Below are 21,907 nucleotides of genomic sequence, written 5' to 3' on the forward strand. Positions count from 1 at the left end.
AGGGGGCGTCTAGCCCATTCGTGCTGTATCCCTCCGCCCCCCTTCCCGACACCCTTGCTGAGAGCGGTTCGTGCCGCATCCTGCGCAGCCCCTGCCCAGTTTGGTGCTGCAGCGCGGGGGGGGGGGGGGGGCGGGACGCCTTTTTGCGATTCTGACAGCACGCTAGGTGGTGGGAGTCCGAGTGAGGAGCTCCGAGAAGAGGGGGAGGACAACGACCTGCACCTTGAGCCTGTGAAGGCAAGTGGGTTGTCGTGGGGAGGGGTGGGGGGACCCCCACTGTCGCCCGGCTTACAGCCTGCCCGGACCCCAGCCTCTGGCAGCCTGGCAAGGGGGAGGCGACCGGGTCGTACCCTGTCCGTGACAGAGGTGCGCAGCGCCGCGGGACCCCTGGTGAGGAGAGGCAGTGACCGGTGCGGGCCGGGCCCAGGGCATGGGGGCTGGCGGGAGAGGCTGCCTCGGATCCTGTGGAGGCGAACTGCGCCAGCCACTCCGCAGCCAGCTTTCCAGGCGCCCATGACCCACCCTCGACGGTGCTGTGCCGGGAGAGAGCTGTGGGGGGGAGCCTGCTGCGGAAGAAATGGCGGAGCGGGAGCTGGGGTGGGGGGCACCTGGAGAGGCCGGCCGGGGCGAGAGCGGGTGGGGGGTGGCGTTCGAGTTATTTGCCCAACTGGCAGGAGCCTGGGTTCGGTGGCGTCGGCTGTTCCGGGCCTTAATTCTGTAAAGGGGCCTATTGGCCCCCGGACCCTCGGTGCTGTCCCTTAGCACAGGCTCCTGGTTGATTCGAAAGTTTTCTCTCTGCTAGGTAGGTCTGGTGGTTTCATCCCGCAGGGTGCATCTGTAGAGGAGAGGCTTGAGAAAAAGGAAGAGCAGGACAATGACCTGGATTTCTGGAGGTATGTGGGGCTGGGGGTGCAGGGGGGAAATGAGCAGCAACCATTGAGTGGAGACCCAAATCGGGGTGGGGTGACTGCGATCAGAACAGGTCAGGCGCATCCAAGAGTACCTTCCAAATTTCCCCTTTTTACTAGCCTTCTAAGTCCTTCCTTTGCCTTTCTCCTTCACCTCCACCCGAAATTGGTGGCAGGAAAAGATGAGCTAGGAGGTGAGGGTGAGACAAAAGTCATAATTACAAGTGTCACTGCACAACCTGTTTTCTAGAATATACGTAGGGGCACCCTTCCCCCAATTTATGCTGCGCAAGGCGGTGGGATGTGGTGCACCTAGTGGTGAATCCTCAGAATTGGAGAAGGGAGGCATGTGAAAGTGTGACGTCAAGAGAAGATGTCGTTGTCTGCAACCCTGAAACTGAGAGCTTAAGTAATAGAGAACATTCTACCAAGAGGACTTTAAATGTTGAAAGGCAAATAATATGTGGACTCCTATCCTTGGTGTTTGTGGGTCCACCCAGAACTCAGTTGCTGCCATGGTCTCCTGACTGTCATGCCTTTTCATCTGTTTGTCCATAGGCCTGCTTTAAACCTGCTCACTTCTGTAAGGAAGGGAAGGAGGAATATACTGGCCCGAATCTCTGGAGGTTGGTATAAAGGACAGCAATGCAGGGGATAGTGGCAGAGTAAGATCAATAGCAGGTGTCTTTGATCCACTTGGGTGTGTTTGATCCACCTCTCCTACCCTCTGCCATATTTGCACACTGTCACAGCATCTTTTCCTCATTTCCTGCAGGAGGTATTAGGCATATTAGTGTAGTTACGGATTGGGCCATGAATGGGAGGAGACAACCAGAAAGAAGGGACCATTAGATAGGAAAAAATTAGACAAATTAAACAGATGTTTACATCAGGGGTCAGTGTGTCAGTCTGTCAACAAGGCACTCAGACTTCATTGTCTCCTGTATGTTTACTTCTCCGTAGGACTGCCTGCTCTCTGATGTAGAGCTTAATACCACTGAAACAAAGCAAGGAGGGGGAAATTGCACCATATCCTTGCAGGTTGGTATGAGATTGGGTGCAAACTTGAGTGGGGAAGTGGAGATCAACACTGGCCCAAGAATGACTAGGGTAGTCTGGGGGCTCCTAAGCCTCTCCCATTGCCAACACTCACCAATTTCACACCTGTTTTGTAGCAGGCAAAGTAATGTGGCAAAATCTGGGGTAAAACGTGGGTGAAATGAGGGCGATGAAGAGACTTTCCATCTGTTCGCTAAGCATTCAAGGTCCGGTCTCTGTGTGAATCTCTGCATGGAGTGATGCAATTTGAAGAGATTCAAAGCCCTATGTCATTCTCTTTCCTTAGATCTACCTCCAGTGGCATCTCTGGTGGTGTTGGAATTGCTGCTGACCACCACCCTCAACAGGTCTGCACCCACCTGGGAGCGTCCATCATCCCCCAACTTGGTTGTGCCTCTTCTGCGCTTTGTGATATTGACTGAGGCTGGGCTTTGGAAGCAGATCAATTGACTGCTGGACTGGTGATTGACTCTAACTCTTGTTTCCAACTATATCACGTGAATCACTGAAAGATCACAGTGTGAAGATACAAAACTGTGAGAGATCTGTGGTAGAGGCTGAGACTGGGGTAGGGGTACTTAACTGGGCCTCCTCTGTAACTTACACCATGACTGGGGCTGAGATTGAACCTGCTGCCCGGGCAAAGCCTGAAAAGAAGGCTGGAGAAGAGGTTGGGGGTGGGGCTGAAAGAGAGAATGAAGTCCCAATGGTGGTCAGACCCAAGGTTAGGACCCAGGCACAGGTAATGCCTGGAGCAAGGCCCAAAACTGAGTCAAAGTCTATGCCTGGGGCAAGGCCCAAAACTGAATCCCAGGCAATGGCTGGGGCAAGGCCCAAAACTGAGTCCCAGGCAATGGCTGGGTCAGGGCCTAAAACTGAGTCCCAGGGAATGGCTGGGACAAGGGCCAAAATTGAGTCCCAGTCAGTGGTTGGGGCAAGGCCCAAAGCTGAAGCCAGGACAGTAGGGGGAGCACGTCCTAAGACCGAGGCCAAGGCAATCCCTGGGGCAAAGCCCAAAGATGAAGCCCAAGCTTGGCCCCAGACTGAGTTTGGGGCTGAGGCAATGTTGCAAACAGAGGGGTTGGCCCAGACCAGTGCTGTAGCCTGGCCACTCGTCAGTACTGAGTCTAGGCCAGTTGCTAAACCTATGGCCCTATCTGTGGATAGGGAACTGGTCGGTGTGGACACTGAGACGTTTCCTGGCTCCCAGGTTCAGACAGGAATTCAACCCTGGTTTGGATCAGGGGAGGAAGTTAATATGGGGTCTTGGTGCTATCCTAGGCACCGGGCCAGAGAGGAAGCCTCTAACGAGTCTGGATTCTGGTCAGCAGATGAGACCTCTACAATGTCCTCTTTCTGGGCTGGAGAAGAGGCCAGTATCAGATCGTGGCCCAGGGAAGAGGCCAATACCAGATCCAGGCATAGGGCTAAACATCAGCCTAACCCCAGGTCCAGGCCCAGATCCAAGCAAGATCCCTATGTTGATTCTTGGTCTGGGTCTGAGGAGGAGTCTGGCAATCCATTTTGCTTGTGGGCTGGAGAAAATACCAATAACTTGTTCAAGCCCAGAGTCAGGGATGAGGAAACTATGAGGTCCAAGCTTAGGACAAAGAGAGAGGACTTTTTTGAGTCTGAGTCTGAAGATGAGTACTCTAAGGAGTCCTGGTTTTTGCCTGGAGAAGAGGCCAATGGTAGATTCAGGACCAGAGACCAGGAAGAGCCTAATACTGTCTTGAAGCCCAAGGGCCAGAAAGATGTTAATAACAGTGGTAGGGTCAAACAAGAGCCCAGGTTTGAAGAGGAAGTCATTATTGGGTCCTGGCTCTGGGCAGAAAAAGAGGCCAGTATGGAGGCTGGGGCTTTGGCCATCTGTGAATCTACACCAAGGTCTGAGGAGGGGGCCATTGGTGGATCCTTGCTCTGGACTGAGGAAAAGTCCAATTTGGGGGCTGTGGCCAGAGAAGAGGCCAGGCCAGAGTCTGAAGAAGAGGCCATATTTGGGTCCTGGTTCTGGGATAGGGATGAGGCCTGCTTTGATCTAAATCCCAGTCCTGTGTATAAGGCTAGTTCCAGGTTCAGAGATTCAGCTGAAGAGGAACTTAAAGCATCATCCAGGCCCCAAACCTGGGAAGAGGTCACTGTTGAATTCAAACCTGGTCCTTGTCATGGGGTTGGCTTCCCATCCCCAAACTCCTTTAGAATTCCTGAAGAAGCAGCATCTGTATTCTCTGACATGTTTGAGGGAAAGCCCAAGAATTTGGAATTTTCCCCAGAAGGGGAAGGACAGGAATCTTTGCTTCAGTCTGATCAGCCTGAACCTGAGTTCCCATTTCATTATGATCCATCCTACAGGTCAGTCAGGGAAATTCGGGAGCATCTTAAGGCCAGGGAGAGTGTAGCACCTGAGAGTTGGTCCTGCAGCTGCATACAATGTGAGCTTAAAATTGGTACTGGAGAATTTGAAGAACTCCTTCTATTAATGGACAAAATCCGAGATCCTTTTATTCATGAAATATCTAAAATCGCAATGGGTATGAGAAGTGCTTCTCAATTTACCCGAGATTTCATTCGGGATTCAGGTGTTGTCTCACTTATTGAAACCTTGCTCAATTATCCCTCCTCCCGAGTTAGGACAAGTTTTTTGGAAAATATGATTCACATGGCTCCACCTTACCCAAATCTAAACATGATTGAGACATTCATATGTCAAGTGTGTGAAGAAACCCTTGCTCATAGTGTGAGTTCTCCTGAGCAGCTGCTTGGATTAAGGATGCTTAGACACCTCACTACAACTACTGACTATCACACACTGGTTGCCAATTATATGTCTGGGTTTTTCTCTTTATTAACCACAGGCAATGCAAGAACAAAGTTTCATGTTCTAAAAATGCTATTGAATTTGTCCGAAAATCCTGTTGTGGCAAAAAAACTATTCAGTGCCAAAGCTCTATCAATATTTGTGGGTCTCTTTAACATAGAAGAGACAAATGATAATATTCAAATTGTTATTAAGATGTTTCAGAATATCAGTAATATTATAAAAAATGGAACTATGTCTTTAATTGATGATGATTTCAATCTTGAGCCACTTATTTCTGCATTCCATGAATTTGAGAAGTTAGCTAAGGAACTACAAGTCCAAATAGACAATCAAAATGATCCTGAGATGGGACGACAAAGCTAGTGTGAATAACCACCTGCCTTTGATCAGCCTTATGTTCCCAAAGAGCCCTGAGTAGTGCTTTGGTTTTCACAGTCTGGTTTTATGTTGTAACTTATATTTTAATGCTGATGTTAACTTTGTCCAATCCTTGGTTTGAGCTGGATCATTTTGTGGATGCCAAATGAATATTAGAGCTGAAAAAATATTTGTTGATATTTGTCTTGCTGTCCAGATTGCAATATCTTTTTTTGGTATTGAGCTTCCAGTGAACTGAGTCGCCTATGTAAGCTACCCTGCTATTTGTTGTTTAAACATATGGTTCTCTATTCAAGTCTGTGTTTTCAATAAAGGTCTATGTGAAAATTGGCAAAAGTGACCCTTCAGTTTGAAATCCAGGTACAGATACATTGTGCACACTTACAAATACAGATAACTAGTAGTATGACAAACACCCTCATTGGAAAATCCCATTCCTAGAGTTTGAGAAAGGAGAGATTACTGTGTGCTGGTGGTATCTGAGAAATGCTTCAACAAAGAGGGACCCACTTAAACTAGTGTAGGATAAGACAAACCATTAGGTCATTCTCTGAAGTGAGGAGTGGGAAGAAAAGTGTGAATAAATGCATGATTGGGAAACCTGTCCTAGTAGCATGGATTTAGCCTATCTGCCTGGAATAGGTTAAGACAAATTTAGTGAGGGATGCAGTTGGAATGAGGCCAGCTTGGAGAACTAAGTCAGCCAAATCTGCACATTTTACAAATCCTAGTACTGTTGTTGCTTCATTGCCACCTAAAGAGTGAAAGAGTACAATGGCACACAAATTGAGTCAGGAATAATATTTCCTTTGTGTTCCTAGTCCAAGGAAGGTATTAAGGAAATTATGCAGCTTTAAAAAAAATATTTATTGGCATGAAATTATACTGATGCTTTAATGTCAAGTGAAACAGAAGATTGTGATATCTGGAAAATTGGATCCCATTTTAAAATCTTGTGTGTAAATACACATAATTTCTATGTAACTTCAATATGCCTAAGAAACTTCATACATTCAATAGTCTGGAATAAAATACCATAGTAAAAGAATTTTCAGAGACAATCATTGGGGAGATACAAAAATTACTAAGGGTTTTTCCTTTTAATACGCTTGTATCTAGTGCCTCAAGTTATATGTGGACATATTGGAACAGACACAGTTACATGAAAAGATTGAGCTATCAGTGTTAAAAAATGTTTAGAGATAATAACATTTAGAAAAGTTGGAAAGTAATGAGACTTCTGAAAGACTAACTTTAATGAAATGCTTCAAAAAATTATCAAGGTTACTAAGTTTATAGTAGTCTTTTGAGTGTACAAAGATGGTAATGTTTTCACATGATAGTTACACTCAAAAGATCATGTTTCCTTTTAGAATAACAACACTCAAAATAGTGGTGCTTGCACAGCATTGTGAATATACTTAACACCACACTGAATTGTACACTTTAAAATGGTTAAAAGGATTAAGTTTTACTTTGTGTGTCTTTTCCATAATAATAAGTAAATAGATTATGCCATACCATCAGACAGAAGAATTGTATAAGTCAGGGACAGAGTTGGTCCCAGACTTGCAGGAAACGTCATTATTTTTAGACATGGTGAAAATGTTTTGTCTGAGGATGCTAATTTTTGAAAAAGTAATATGACTTGTGAATTAGAAATGTTTATATGATTTTTTCATCACAATTAAGGAACTGCTAAGAATATGAAAATGGTTAAAGGAGATATGTATATATCACATACACAATATAATAATATAAACAAAATATATGTATATTAAGTTTAATACACAGAAAAATAGTAAATGTTAGGATAAAATTTCTAGGTTAAATACAAAACTAGTTAGTATTCTAAGGGCAATACGTTGTAACCATTGATGTTATCTGTCCACTGAACGTAAATCATTTCCATATCCGTTAGACAAAATATCTACAAGTTAACATTGGGCTCTCAGGGTTGAAAACTTGCTCAATAGAGAATGAAGCCCAGCACTACTAGAATAATATCCAGCACCCATGTTGTCTTTACTCAAATTTTGTATAATTTTTGTGACCGTGCAACATGTTTTTTCCCCACTTGATTCTGATATGCACAGTTTATGGAAGTAGGACAAAGTGGCAGTTTTGCCCACCTTCACAAACCACAAGTGTTAACAGAAATCATCCTGGTAGTGGACATGGTAATTTGAATGTTTGTTTTACTTATCAATATTTTTTAAGACAGGTTCTGTGTGTGTGTGTGTGTGTGTGTGTGTGTGTGTGTGCGTGTGTGTTAATATGTCGCCCGAGTATCACACAGATTAATAAAAATCACTTCCTCTTCAAACTCCTTTCTCATCGAGTATTCCTCGCCAGCCCTGCGCTCCTAAAGAGCAAGGCCCAGGCCTAGCGCTAGCGCTGGAAGCTCCGGCTCTAAATCCAGCCTTCCTTAAGCTCTCTATCTTCACCTGGAGCGTCAGATTCTTCTAGCAAGCATCTCAACCTCAGGAGCAGAAGATTCTGCCATCCATGATGCAGGGATGCGGCAGACCGACCGACTACACGGTCACGTGAAGCTAGTGGTGGGTCACGTGACCATGCTCTCTCTTGCGCAAGCACAGAGGTGTGTCGTACTGAAAGCGGACAGGAAGGATATACACCTGACGACTGACAGACGGCCGTGGGAGGAGTGGTAGAATATTGGGCTGAGTGGGTGGGTGTCTCTCCATGCTGCACTAACCTGAAAACGGATCTCTCAGGCGAGCGCAATTACAGCATTTGTTGTAGAGGGCACAACCCCTCAGCCTATTGCCCGCGTCTTAGCCGGGGTCAGTCTTTTGCCCAGGAACTCAAGAGGCAGGAAGTCATCCTTCAGGAGGCAAACGTGTAGAGAAGCAGCGGTTGCTGTTGGAGGAGGTGGGTGCGAGGCTGGGAAATGCCATCCATGGGATGTGGTGGCTGAGAATAAGTCCTGGTGCAAGAAGTGCCTCGGACCTTACTGGGTCTCTGCTTCTGCCTTCTGAAAACCCCTCCCTCACTCCCAGGCTCCCCGCCCAGCCCAGCTGTGTGTGGCTTTGTTACTATGTGTCGAGTAAGGGAGGTGGACACAAGGAGGGAGTTGGTTTCAGGGGAGACCAGAGAAAGGAAACGGTGAAGTAACAATTCCTGAACTCCTGAGGCGCTGGATTGTGACAATGGTATTGGGAACTAGGGCAGGCTGCCCCAAAATATGCCATTTTGGCATGCAGATTAATTGGAACTGAAAACAATTGGCCAAAAGGCTCAGGAGGAAACTTTGACCTCCTCCACTAATTGCCTGAGGAAAATTTAGGTTGAGGACCTGCTGCAGGAAGACAACTACTTCCATAGATAACCACAGTATATGAACTAGGGGTGGTTGACAGGGAGGAATTTAGCAAAGTATCTGTTAAAATTCCTTTGTATGTCCTATTGTTTGTGTATGTACTCCCATATTTGGTTACCAAATATTCATTCTTTTTTGAATTGCTTTCCTTCCCTTTGAAGTCCCAAATCCCTACCTGTCTTCTTAGTTGGGTATGGCAAATTACCTCATTTTACCTGTCTTTGGAATCTCCTGTCTGTGTGAGTTCCCTATATGTATGAATTTAAATCTTATTTCATTTTATTTTTATTTAATTTGATCTGTCTCATCAATTTAATTCTTACTCCAGCTAGAAAAATCTTGAAGGTTAGAGGGAAAAAAAAATTCCTCAACAATGGGAACCATGAGCTGCACTCCTTTCCTCTCACCTAGTTGGCATTCACTCTGTCTGTCTTCCAAATGTTGGGGATGACTGAGACCAGACCAAATTTGGGGGGATGGTGGGGGAAAATGAGGCAGGGATATATCTGCCTTATATTCCAAGGTTCCAGCTTCCAACAGATGCAAGAGTAGAATAAACCCCAATCTGAGAAGCTCTAAGGAATGGGGAAGGGAACAGACTCAGGAGGAGGGAACCTAGGGGCTTTGTGCCCTTCACATGGGATTTCTCATTAGGAAACCATCAAGTTTCTCCTCTCCCAAGAGGATCCTTGGATCTTAGCCCCAGGCAGCAGCTCCTTCCCTCTAGGAACACAAAAGTTTCTTTTTGATCTGAGCCTCCCTCCCACTGTTGTCCTGGGCCTCAGAAGAGGTTCTTTCTGGGAATCACTGACAGAAACTCTTGATCTCACATGATTCCCTCTGTAGACACTTTGCTTTCTTCCTTGCACTGTGTTCTCTGCTCCCTTCTTAGGGCTTGTTTCTTTGGTCTCATCCTAGGTACCAGCCCTTGGTAAATACTTAACCTCTTTCTATTTGAATGCCCCCCACCCATGCCTCCACTGGATAGTTTAGGAAGTGTCACCAGGAAGTAATGAGTTTTCCTAACTAAGCCTTCTCATATCCTTATTTTTGTACTCAGTATAGAGTTGAAATCATGTCATAATAATATTTCAGGCCCACCTTTTTACATTTAAAAGCTAGGATTGAGCAGAAGGCATGTGAGATAAAATTACAGAGATTGAGACCTAGGACTACCTCTTCCTCTCTTACTTCTTGCCTGCTTTGTTATTATCCCCTTCCCTCCACTCTCCAGAATTCTGGTAATACATGTATTGGGTTCAATATTCAGGTTATATTCTTTCCCCTCAAGCTCTGTTTTCTATTGTCTGTGTGTTTTTAGAATTTGACAAACGAGAATACCTCAAACATAGTGTGGCATAAGAAATAATATATTTAAACTTTGTCCCTGGTTTCTGGCACAGAGCTTCAAAAAACTTAACAAATTTAGTGAGCAACAGGAGTGTCTTTGTTATAATAACAAAGTGATTTTGGCTTCAGATTGTGGTCTGGTCACCAGTAGGACCAACCATGTGACTAGATTTGGAACTTTAGGCCAGCTGGAACTCTCAAAGAGGGGAGGTCTGAATTTTGGGTTCAGTCACATGGCCAGTGATTTAATGGATCATGTATACATAAGGAAACCCCAATGAAAACTCAGGGATCAGTGGGGCTTCCTGACTGGTAAATGCACTGATATCCAGGGAGGTTGATATGGCCTAAATCCATGGGAAGAGGGCATGGAAGCTGTGTGTCTAAGAACCTTCCACACCTTGTCCTGTGTGTATTCTTTATAATAAAACTATAATCCTAGGTATAGAACTTTTAGTGAGTTCTGTGAGTTGTTCTGCTAAATTATCAAACCTGAGGAGATCATGGGAAATCCTGAATTTATAACTGGTCACTCAGAAGTATGAGTGGTTCCCATGACTCGTAACTGGCATCTGATCTGAAGTGGGGCAGTATTGTTGGGGACTGCACCTTTAAACCTGTGGAGTCTGGTGCTAACTCCAGGTAATTGGGGTCAAATAACTGATGTTGGAACAATGATGTTACACGTCTCTATTTTTAGCAGCCACCGATAGATTAATATCTGTCTCTGATCCTATTTATCATATATAAACAAGTTAAAAATGAAGAAGGCAGAACCTACCAGTGTATTATGGGTGAAAAAATCAGCATGTGGGGCGCCTGGGTGGCGCAGTCGGTTGAGCGTCCGACTTCAGCCAGGTCACGATCTCGCGGTCCGGGAGTTCGAGCCCCGCGTCAGGCTCTGGGCTGATGGCTCAGAGCCTGGAGCCAGTTTCCGATTCTGTGTCTCCCTCTCTCTCTGCCCCTCCCCCGTTCATGCTCTGCCTCTCTCTGTCCCAAAAATAAAAAAAAAAAAAATCAGCATGTGTTTTTGTGGCAAGTGCATGCAATTTAAACTATTTTTAAAGTTCTCTATAATTTCTGTATATTTTTTCTCATTAGAGCTCCCTCAGCCTAGAATTCCTGTTGGGAGTACCACATTTATATTTGGGGAACTTCATACTGTGGCCTCACTGGATACCGCCTAAGTCCCATGTGCAACCTGAAGCAGATACTTACCAGTTAACACCTGTGGATTTTTTCAATCTCAGGAAAGAGGCAGGGTAAGTGTGGTGTGTGTGTGTGTGTGTGTGTGTGTGTGTGTGTCCCTAAGTATAAGGATGATTATCTCTGTTCTGATCACCCCTTGGGTATGACTTGTAGGGGCCAGGATCATCCATCAATTTTTTTACTCACATGGCCCTTTTGTTTATGCTCCTTTTCTGGATGAATATTATGGGCTATCTCAAGTAATGAATATCAGGGCCCATTCAAATATCACTTGACTTAAAATGTTGCTGCCTGAGGATAAAATTAGAGCAGATTTGTCATCAATCCAGTCATGAATGAAAGAAAGGTATCTTCTTATAGTACAGCTGAACTGTTATCACTCACTGACCATCTACTGTGCGCCCAGTTTCAAAAGAGCAACTTTCAATGGGATCTCATCTTTAAAATGTTCCCAGGTTCTCTGGAGAGTTTCAAGGCCCTAACTTTCTATCTCCATCTCTCAACACATTCTTCCAAGTCAGGGCCAGCACTAGAATGAGATAAGGACACAGTTTTAGGAAGCACTCACTTTCAGGTGCTTCACCCTAGTCCAAGCCCTTCTCCACTTTCCCTGCACTCAGGCCACATTGGTGCCGAGGTCCAGCCCCAGCAGGTCCAGGGGTTCCCAAAGGATGAACAGCATCGGCGAAAAAATAAATAAATAAATGGACACAGACAACAGCAGTGTGTTAGACTGGCCACTTTATTGTAACAAGCGTAGCATTATATTTTTTAGCAAATTCCTTGTAGTGTGTGTTATCTATGTTTCTGGGCATTACCTAATTCTAAAAATGTTCCTTTGTGTAGTCACCCATTAGGGAACAACATAGTTATTTTCTTGTAACATTCCCTCCTGCCCTTTCAAGGTCATCTAGCTGTCAACACCTCAAGTGGAATGTTTTACAAGGACAGGACTTCTTAATTGTTCCTTTGTGCCATTTGCAGTACAAGGGACAAAAGTATTCGCTTTGGTCTGAGGTGCCGGGAGGGAACCAAGAGGGCCCTGAGAACCCAGGGTTAAGGAGACTGTTTCCTGATGGCCTTTTCTTATGAGTGAGGACACTTTGCTCAGAAGTCCTTTTGCAATCTTCTAATGCCTCAATGAGTACCGTTATATCGCCACCCCTTCCTGAACCAGAGAGTACCAAGGGGATGGATTACCCCTGGAGCAAGTTGATTTACCCCTGGAACAGGGATCAGCCTCCCTGTGCTATATGACTACAAGGAGAGGGGGGACATACCTTATGCAAAAATGACATTATTTTTGTAAAGGGCCATGGTAAGCAACATAGTATACAAAGTACTGACGTTACAGAGACAAAAAGCACAGTGGCAATTTCTTATCATTTATGACCACGAAAAGCTACCATGGAGTTCTCATCTACTCTTTTCTACTTTCCCCAGCCCACCTCATAATATGGCTAGATCACAATTTTAAAAGGAACTAGAAAGACCTGATAACCTGCAGGTATTTCAGAATATCAGATACTTCCTAATTTAGTGTGCACAAGAATCCTGTGAAGTAGTTTTAACCAGCCTCTTCTGAGACATGAATTAACACAGATAAAAACATTAAGTACCTTTTCCAAAGTGACACAAATAATTAATAGTAAAAAACTCTCTATTCAAGTTCTGGACTGCCTGGCTCTGAAGTCTGGCCATGTTCCAAAGGAGAGACTCCGTTTTTTAAATTTTTTAAAATTTTTTATTAAAAAATAAAATTATAATTTAATTTACTTTTTGAGAGAGAGTGTGTGTGTAAGCAGGCAAGGGGCAGAGAGAGGGAGACACAGAATCTGAAGCAGGCTCCAGGCTCTGAGCTGTCAGCACCCACCCTGACACGGGACTTGAACTCATGAACTTCGAGATCATAACTTGAGCCGAAGTCAGACGCTTAACTGACTGAGCCACCCAGGTGCTCCAGTAGAGCCTCCTTTTGGAACCTGCTTCCAGGACTCAGAAACTGGCCATTCTAGTCTAAGCAAGCACCTAGTAGTATAGTAATCTGTTTCTTGGTGGTGATGGTAACAGAGATGACTTTTTTCTCCCAGGGTTGAGTCACAGTTGCTCAGAGTTCACCACCAGGAACTTTGAATCTGGAAGTATGAACTCTAATCTGCACTCCCAAGTTATGAATTTGGGGGCTGAGATGCCAGATTCAGGGAGCCACATAAATATTCTATACCTGGGAGGGAAAAGAGCCAATATTTATGGAGCAGCTTGGTTTTCAAGGGCAACTTAATTCCCAGATCTAATATATAGCTGAAAGGAAGAGTACAAACACTGTGTTCACTGGTCTTTAGCTACCCTATTAAAATCCATAAGCCATATTTCCAGATTCAGTTAGGACATGTAAAGAGTTTAGAAGTCATTCTTCCTGTATTTCTAAACAGAAAAAAAAGCTGAACAAACTGAGAAGCAATGATTTATCTTAGACCCATCAAAGAACTGAGGTCACAGGGCAAATAATCACCCCAAATTCTGGAGAAAAGACAAATCTGGAGAGTCACAGCCTCTCTCTCTACTTACACAGAGCAGAAACTGCTAGAAACATAAACATAAAAATAGTAATTTTGACAAATTTCTAGGTAATGAGTGTGGAATAGTTTGAGAGTAAGAAACCCCATAGGGACGTGCTGGCTTAGAAATTTAGTGGGCTTTACCTCTAGGAAGTCCAGCAGGTTCTCACAAGTAAACATTTCAGAAAGATCACCACATGACTCTAGGAGGGGGAAATAGACCCAGAACCTTCTCCAAGATAAAGGTCTACTTTCCAGTGGAAAAGCCTTTCCCTGAACTTTATCCCAGCTGAGGAAAAGGCATTCCACCTATTGAGTCCATTCTAGACTTCCATTCTCACATAAGGAAGACAAAGACACTAAGAAACACTTGTGAAGGTCATAGCTTAGGGACACAGGTCCACAAAACACTGGAATTTAATCATAAGATTATAGAACACTTGCTCTCCTCCACACGTTGTCACATTGCTAACAAGCCTCCATTGTCATAACAGTAGAGTATAGTAAAAGAGCTGCAAGATGTAGACTCTCTGCAAGGAGTAATTAGGGAAGCCCAGAGTTTAGAGGGGAGGTAAAAATAAAGACAGACACTAGACGAATTTGAAGACCATAGCACCGAAAGCTACAGCAAACTACCCACAGCCCAACTGCTAACCAGCTTAACTTTAAAACTTCTCACTAAAGGACTGTTCACTTCAGTTCCTATCACCTAATGCATAATATTCAGCTTTCAACACAAAACTATAAGCCATGCTAAAAGGCAAGAAAAAGCACAGTTTGAGAATACAAAGCAAGCATCAGAACCAGACTCAGATATGATGCAGAATTTATAAGTATTGGGGAATAAAAATAAGTAAGCTTAATATGTTAACAGCTCTAATGGATAAACTAGGCAAGTGTGTATGGCAAGTGGCTGAGATCCAAGGTGGTTCTAATCCCTGCCACATATCCACATTGCCAAAGATCATGAGAGCTTGGACATGACTACAAGCGAAGACTTGATAGATAGGATAGTGGAAAAGGAGCCAGGACTATCCTGACACCGGACCATGGGGCAACAGACAGGAAAGATCCTATGACCCAGTGCAAATCCTGACAGGGAAAGGCCCTCCTTCTTGGGCAACTGTGGGGACTGCGAAATGGCAAAGCATATTACCAGTTTGAATGAGGGGTGGGGGTGGGAAGCAGTGTGGCAGAAAGGGTGGGCACAGAGCAGTGGTTGGTTTTCTCAGGTTAGAGGTGCAGGTCTGCCTCTCTTTAGAAAAGGCTCAGTGGTGAGGCCTCCATGAGAGAGCCCCCTCCCACTTCCTCCTCTCCGGGCTCCGTGAAACAATGAAAGAAGGACTCCAGGAGGGCCAGGTGGTCTGGCCTCAAGTCGCCTCTCCCCTCTCATCCTGCTGTTCTCACAGCCCCTAGCCCATCAGCCTCCAGGAAGGAGGGCGGGCTGGATTGGGTGGGGGGGTGGGCGGCGGGCAGGCTTGGGTCGGGGGGGGGGGGTTGGAGGCGGGCAGACACTGAACAGGCTGGGGATTCTCACAAACCGAAGGACGGTTGATATCCATCCGCTGCTGCCTGCAGCACACTACCACCACCACCACCCTGAACTAGGGATCCTAGCCCCCACTGGCAGTCGTCCCCAGGTCCCTTTTATTGCGGTGCCAGCAATGAGGGGGTGGTCGCCTCGGAGGTCTGCAGAGGCGGGCTGCTGTGAGCCCGCCCCTTAGGCTGGCGCACCTCCTGGCCCCGCCCCCCGTGGGTCGGAACTAGGGTGGGTCAGGGAGGGGGCGTCTAGCCCATTCGTGCTGTATCCCTCCGCCCCCCTTCCCGACACCCTTGCTGAGAGCGGTTCGTGCCGCATCCTGCGCAGCCCCTGCCCAGTTTGGTGCTGCAGCGCGGGGGCGGGACGCCTTTTTGCGATTCTGACAGCACGCTAGGTGGTGGGAGTCCGAGTGAGGAGCTCCGAGAAGAGGGGGAGGACAACGACCTGCACCTTGAGCCTGTGAAGGCAAGTGGGTTGTCGTGGGGAGGGGTGGGGGGACCCCCACTGTCGCCCGGCTTACAGCCTGCCCGGACCCCAGCCTCTGGCAGCCTGGCAAGGGGGAGGCGACCGGGTCGTACCCTGTCCGTGACAGAGGTGCGCAGCGCCGCGGGACCCCTGGTGAGGAGAGGCAGTGACCGGTGCGGGCCGGGCCCAGGGCATGGGGGCTGGCGGGAGAGGCTGCCTCGGATCCTGTGGAGGCGAACTGCGCCAGCCACTCCGCAGCCAGCTTTCCAGGCGCCCATGACCCACCCTCGACGGTGCTGTGCCGGGAGAGAGCTGTGGGGGGGAGCCTGCTGCGGAAGAAATGGCGGAGCGGGAGCTGGGGTGGGGGGCACCTGGAGAGGCCGGCCGGGGCGAGAGCGGGGATGGGGTTTAGGAGCTCTGTGCTCAATTGGCGGATGTGCTGGGCCGGTGGCGTCTGCTATTCCAGCTCTTGATTCTGTAAAGGGATCTGTTGGGCCTCTCGCCCTGGGTGCTGTCCCTTCTCATAGGCTCTTGGTTGATGCCAAAATCTTTGCAGGGTAGATCTGGCACATTTAGCAAGAGGACATTTGAGTGGGTAGATTATGAAGACATCAAAATGAAATGTTTACCCACCTCTTAATACAGCAGCTTTATTGCCTTCCATGTTTATATCTTGCAGTCAATTAAATGCAAGGAAATGACAGTAAGGAGTAGATCACCTTTAACAGGAAGGGTCCTTCTAAAGAAATAGTGTGGTATAAAAAAAATAGTGTGGTATTAATCCACCTTTCTCCTTCAGGATCATTTTTCTCAACATCCCAGCCCACTTAATATGTTGAGGTGTGGGAATGGTGGGTCAGAATAGAGGGGAGTATTTTCTGAAGGGTCATTTTAGAGCCTATGTCATTTATTTACTTGTTTCCTGATTCTTCAAAAGGTAGTGTCAGGACCTGAATTCTGGGTATCTGTCTTATTAACCTGATATTTTCCTACGATTGTCAACATATTCTCTTGGTGTTTTGCTGAATGTTCCTCTTTGTTTTGCAGGGTGTGACTCTTCTCCAGCTAAAGAACTGTTCTTTGGTGTAAAGGATAGAATTTCCTGAGGACCTCTGCTGTGTGGGCTGGCTGAAATAGGTGGCAGTGAGGTAGGATATATGTTTGCATGGGGAAAGTGGAAGGGTAGGGGCATGCAAAGATGGTATTAAAATAATAGTCCTGTTATCTTCACTGACTGCTTTCAAAATACAGTTGCTCACTATCTACTGTTGCATCTCATATTTTGTTCAGGAAAAGAGGTGTAGTCTCTGCTGGGAAAATAACCAAATTCAAAATTGGAAGGAAGTATAATTAGACAAGTTGCAGGTCTTGGGGGGAATTGATGTGGAATCATTTGGTAGGATCAGACAGGTGGGAGACATTTAACATGGCCTTAAATAAACAAAAGTCTGTATTATAATGCTTGTGATGGCTGTTGGGCTAGCTCAATCTCTTCTGGTTTCTCTTTTGTCTTTTTATCTATTCTTAAGTTTGTTCCTTTATAGGTTCCTGTAGAAATATGTAGATAGTTGTTCACTTTGAATTAAGAAAAAAAGACGCAAACTATTCATTTGGATTCAAGGTGAGTGTGAGCATGAGCATGTGTAATGATTGGGGATGTAAATAGGCTATTGGCAAGCCTAAAACATATCTTGGAGCCATTGTCTTCCAACTTTACAGATAACCTCTATCCTCACATTTGGGTATAGAAAATGAGGATAAATGAAGCCAGTATTTTGCCTACAGGGTAATTGATAGATACCCAGGAAATGGGGTAGGAAGCCATGAGGAGGACCAAAGAGACCAGAAATGTTATATAACCAAAGTTCTAGATTTGGAAAGACAGACACTTGGTTTACAATCCAGAGTAAATGTCTGTCTACCAAATGCTCAATTCCAACTCTCCTGTATTTTTGTCCAAAAGTCTGCCTGTGAATTGGCTATAGGGCTTTTGATCCTAGAAGTAAGGAGGAGGAAATCGCACCAGATCAGTACAGGTTGGTGTGAGACCTACCTGGGTAGACCTGTAGCATATAGTATACCAAAGAGCCTGGATGTTTCTTATCCTCTTTCACTTTCAGCAAACTTTTCCATCATCCCTGCTCCTATGTGTTGTAGAGAAAAGAGTGCGTTAGTGCCCGGGTAGGATATTGTTGGGCATGAGTGTGGGAGTGTGGAAGGGATAAAATGAGGGAATAGAGTTTTCTACTATTCTACCTCACAATCCATTTCTATTCTCTCATATCATGTGTGGCTCTATGCATAGTGAAGCACAGTTGGAAGAGACTTAAAGTTTGTTTTCTTCTTCCACCTCAGGTCCATCTCCAGTGGTGGCTGTAGTGGCCTTGTAGTGGCAGATCATCACCTTCAACAAGTCTGCACTCAGGCACTATCATCTTTGCTCAGACTAAGTGCCTCTGTCTTTTCTCTGTATTGTTGACAGAGGTTCTGTGTTTGGAAAGGGGACTGTGTGACTGCTGGGCTGACGACTGACTTGCCACAAAGTTTATGTCTGATCCAGTGAAAGAGTGTTAAGACATTGACCTGGGACACATTGAAAACCAAGGCCAAGACTGTATAGAGCTATCTGTATAACTGATCTTTAACCATGACTGGGGCTAAGAAGGAGACTAGAAACAAAGGCAAAGCTCAAAAAAAGGCTGGTGTGCAAGTTGAAGCAAAGAGGGAGACTACTGGCATAGTCAGACCTGTAGCTAAGACCCAGGACAAAGCAGTAGCCAAGACAGAGTCTCAAGCTGATGCAACAGCAGCGATGAAGGCAAGGTATAAGAACAGGAGTGTTCCTGAGATAAAGGAAAGAGGCCTGGCATATTTTAGTCTCAAAGCTGAAGATGAGGCCACTAAAGTATCTGGGATTTGTTCTGTGGCTGAGGCTAATGCTGAGTCTGGGTCCACCTGTAAACATAAGGCTGGTATTGATTCCTGGTTTTGGAGTGGAGAAGAAGCCAATGTTGGTTCCTGGTTTTGGAGTGGAGAAGAGGCCAATAATCATTCTAATGCTAAGGATGAAGGTAAAGCTGGTATTGATCCTCTGTCCTATGCTGAAAAGTTGGAATCTGTGGCCGGGGCCAGCTGCAAAGCTAGGCCAGGGGCTGAGGAGGAAGAGGAAGAAAATGTTATTGGGAACTGGTTTTGGGATGGAGATGAAACTAGTTATGACCCTAATCCTAGACCTGTGAGCAGGATAGTTAGGCCCCAGCCTGTGGATGAAATTAATGAAAAAAATAGGCCCAAGGACTGGTCTGAGGTAACTATCTGGCCCAAAGCCCCTGCTGTAACTCCAGCAGTGTTAGGATTTAGATCCCAAGTCCCATTTGAGACAAAGCCTCCTTCATATATTGTCCTGGCCTCAGCTGAGGAAAATACCCATTCTTTACCTGTGGCAACAACATGCCCTTCTAGGAGCACTACTTCATGCTCACAGCCTGTCCCTGAGTATCCATTCGGTTCTAGCCCTTGCATCCAGACCATAGAGGAGATTAGACACCAAATCAGGATTAGGGAAGTGAATGGGATTAAGCCATTTGCTTGCCCTTGCAAAATGGAATGCTATATGGATTCTGAGGAATTTGAAAAACTTGTTACCTTACTTAAGTCAACTACTGATCCTCTCATTCATAAAATAGCTCAGATTGCAATGGGGATCATTAAGGTTCATCCCTTTGCCCAAGAGTTTATTAATGAGGTGGGTGTAGTGACGCTTATTGAAAGCTTGCTCAGTTTTCCTTCCTCTGAAATCAGAAAAAAGGCTGTCATTACTCTGAATCCTCCTTCTGGGGATGAGAGACAACGCAAGGTTGAATTACATGTTAAGCATATGTGTAAGGAAACCATGTCTTTTCCCTTGAATTCACCTGGACAACAATCTGGATTAAAGATACTAGGACAACTGACTACTGATTCTGACCATCACCACATTGTTGCCAATTACTTTTCACAACTTTTCCACTTGCTGTCCCTGGGAAATCGTAAAACCAGAAATCTTGTTTTAAAAGTACTTTTGAATATGTCTGAAAATCCAACTGCAGCCAGAGACATGATCAATACAAAGACATTAGCAGCATTAAAACTCATCTTTAACCAGAAGGAGGCAAAAGCCAATCTCGTTAGTGCTGTGGCCATATTTATTAACATAAAGGAGCATATCAGAAAGGGCTCAATTGTAGTTGTTGATCACATGAATTATAATACACTGATGGCCATTTTCCGTGAGGTTAAAGGAATTATTGAAACAATGTAAAATGAGCCAGAAATAAAAGTGAACACTGAACAATCTTCAGACTCTAAAAGGCTGTCCCTATAGGCCCTTGCATAATGTTTTGATTATTACAGTGTGTACGTTATAAATTACATCTTTAACATGATATTACCTGTGACAGTCTCTAGTTTTGAGCTATACCATTTTTGAGATACCAAATGAATATTGTATCATATGCTGAAAACATCTGTTGATTTTTGTCTTGTGTAGATGGGGAACTTTTTAACATTTTACTGAAGATAGTGAACCAATTCATCATAAGTATACTAAGTTCTTCATTAGTATTTGTTTAAATATGTTTGTGGCTTCAAATGGCAAAAAAATCATTGAATTTGTAATCTGGTTTGCAAAAATAAGGCATATATACACAAAAAGATAACTAACAGCACTCACATATATCTGTACACATACACATTCATTGCTGAATGTGCACTCAACATGTAAAGAAGGCAGGAGTTGCTATAGGCTGTTTAATGTAAGAGGAGTTACCATTTTTCCCTTATTCTACCTGCATCAGATAACTTATGGTAGGCATTTAACAACCACTGGTGTAAGCTGAAGACAATGTCTCAGCATGTGAAAATATTAGATTATATGCTTTTAGATTTTTAAATAGGTAAGAAACTAAAGATCATACTGTAAAAGCTGTTACTTTTTCTCTCACTAACTGTAAATTGTGATCATCTTTCCATATCAATAAATATGCTTCTATAACATTTTTGAATCACTTAATGTTTCTTCTGTGTTAACATTTAGTGCATAGTGCCCTAATATTTCATCGCATATCCTCTTTTTTCTAAAGTTTATTTATTTATTTTGAGAGAGACAGAGTGTGAGCAGAGGAGGGGCAGAGAGAGAGGGATAATCCCTAGCAGGCTCTGCATGGTCAGCATGAAGAGCCCAAAGTGGGGCTTGAACTCACAAAACCAAGAAATCATCACCTGAGCTGAAATCAAGAGTTGGATACTTAACCATCTGAGCCACCCAGGTGCCCCCATTGTATATCGTCTTTAATAACATGCACACATGTTTTTTGCAGAAGCAAGAGTATAGTACTCTACAGCTTGCCTCATTGTCTTTATAATTATCTTTCCAATTTAGTATTATGCAGATCTGCCACAAGCTTTTTATTTATAGCTTTATTGAGGTACATAATCCATTACATTAATCCATACATATTTAAAGTATACAATTTAATATATTTTGATATACATATACACATGTGAAACTATCACCACAGTCAAGATAGTGAACATATCCATCATCCACCCCCCCAGAGTTTCTTTATGCCACTTTAGTCCCTCCCAACTTTCCCTATATCTCCCTGCCTCCAGGCAACCAGTGATCCTTCTTTTGACAATATAGAATTGTTTTCATTTTCTGTAATTTTATATAAATGAAACCATACAGCATGTTTTTTTTTGGGGGGGGAGCAGGGGTGTGTGGCTTCTTTCAGCACAATGACTTGAGACCCATGCATGTTACTATGTGTATCACTAGTTCATTGCTTTTTTATTGCCAAGAGTCTACTATATGGCTATATCACCATTTATCCATTTACCTGTTGATGGAGATTTAGGTGGTTTCCAGATTTGGGCTATTACAAGTAAAGCTGCTGTGAGCATTTGTACACACTGTTTTTATGAACATGTGTTTTGCTTTTCTCTTGGGTAAATAAATACCTAGGAGTGGAGTGGCTTGATCATATAGTAGGTATACACTTAAGTTTTACATTTTTCCAAAGTGGTTGTTCTGTTTTATTTTACACTCCTGCAGCAGTGTGTGAGGGTTCTGATTCCTCCACATAGTTTTTAACACTTGGTATGGTTGGTCTTTTTAATTTTACCTGTATCTCATTGTAGTTTTCTTTATTTTTTTTTTAAATTTATTTATTGTGAGAGAGAAACAGTGCAAGCAGGGGAGGGGCAGACTGAGAGAGAGAATCACAACCAGGCTCC

At 44.5% G+C, this 21,907-nt stretch overlaps 2 protein-coding genes across 5 annotated transcripts; both read left to right on the plus strand.

The window, feature by feature from the left end:
* The first annotated feature begins 654 nt into the window (after nt 1-654).
* Nucleotides 655-5,502, plus strand: LOC122477785 (G-protein coupled receptor-associated sorting protein 2-like). 2 transcript variants are annotated; one of them, XM_043571177.1, is made up of 4 exons: nt 655-893; nt 1,467-1,534; nt 1,872-1,949; nt 2,254-5,502. In XM_043571177.1, exon 4 carries the CDS (start codon nt 2,575-2,577, stop codon nt 5,149-5,151), a length of 2,577 nt encoding a protein of 858 aa, XP_043427112.1. In that variant the 5' UTR covers nt 655-893; nt 1,467-1,534; nt 1,872-1,949; nt 2,254-2,574; the 3' UTR covers nt 5,152-5,502. The 2 variants fall into 2 exon arrangements, with proteins under 2 accessions (XP_043427112.1, XP_043427113.1); XM_043571178.1 differs by lacking the exon at nt 1,872-1,949.
* Nucleotides 5,503-7,794: 2,292 nt separating this feature from the next.
* Nucleotides 7,795-20,665, plus strand: LOC122477786 (protein BHLHb9-like). Of its 3 annotated transcripts, none has more exons than XM_043571179.1 (5): nt 7,795-8,061; nt 10,961-11,121; nt 16,679-16,779; nt 17,161-17,252; nt 17,987-20,665. In XM_043571179.1, the coding sequence occupies exon 5, from the start codon at nt 18,279-18,281 to the stop codon at nt 19,929-19,931; it is 1,653 nt and encodes a 550-aa protein (XP_043427114.1). In that variant the 5' UTR covers nt 7,795-8,061; nt 10,961-11,121; nt 16,679-16,779; nt 17,161-17,252; nt 17,987-18,278; the 3' UTR covers nt 19,932-20,665. The 3 variants fall into 3 exon arrangements, with proteins under 3 accessions (XP_043427114.1, XP_043427115.1, XP_043427116.1); XM_043571180.1 differs by having other exon boundaries at nt 17,176-17,252; XM_043571181.1 differs by lacking the exon at nt 17,161-17,252.
* Nucleotides 20,666-21,907: the final 1,242 nt, after the last annotated feature.

This window comes from Prionailurus bengalensis, chromosome X, assembly GCF_016509475.1.
Source record: "Prionailurus bengalensis isolate Pbe53 chromosome X, Fcat_Pben_1.1_paternal_pri, whole genome shotgun sequence".
NCBI lineage: Eukaryota > Metazoa > Chordata > Mammalia > Carnivora > Felidae > Prionailurus > Prionailurus bengalensis.

Coding starts and splice junctions, on each gene's coding strand:
- LOC122477785 (XM_043571177.1), top strand. CDS start 2,575: ATGACTGGGGCTGAGATTGAACCTGCTGCCCGGGCAAAGCCTGAAAAG.
- LOC122477786 (XM_043571179.1), top strand. CDS start 18,279: ATGACTGGGGCTAAGAAGGAGACTAGAAACAAAGGCAAAGCTCAAAAA.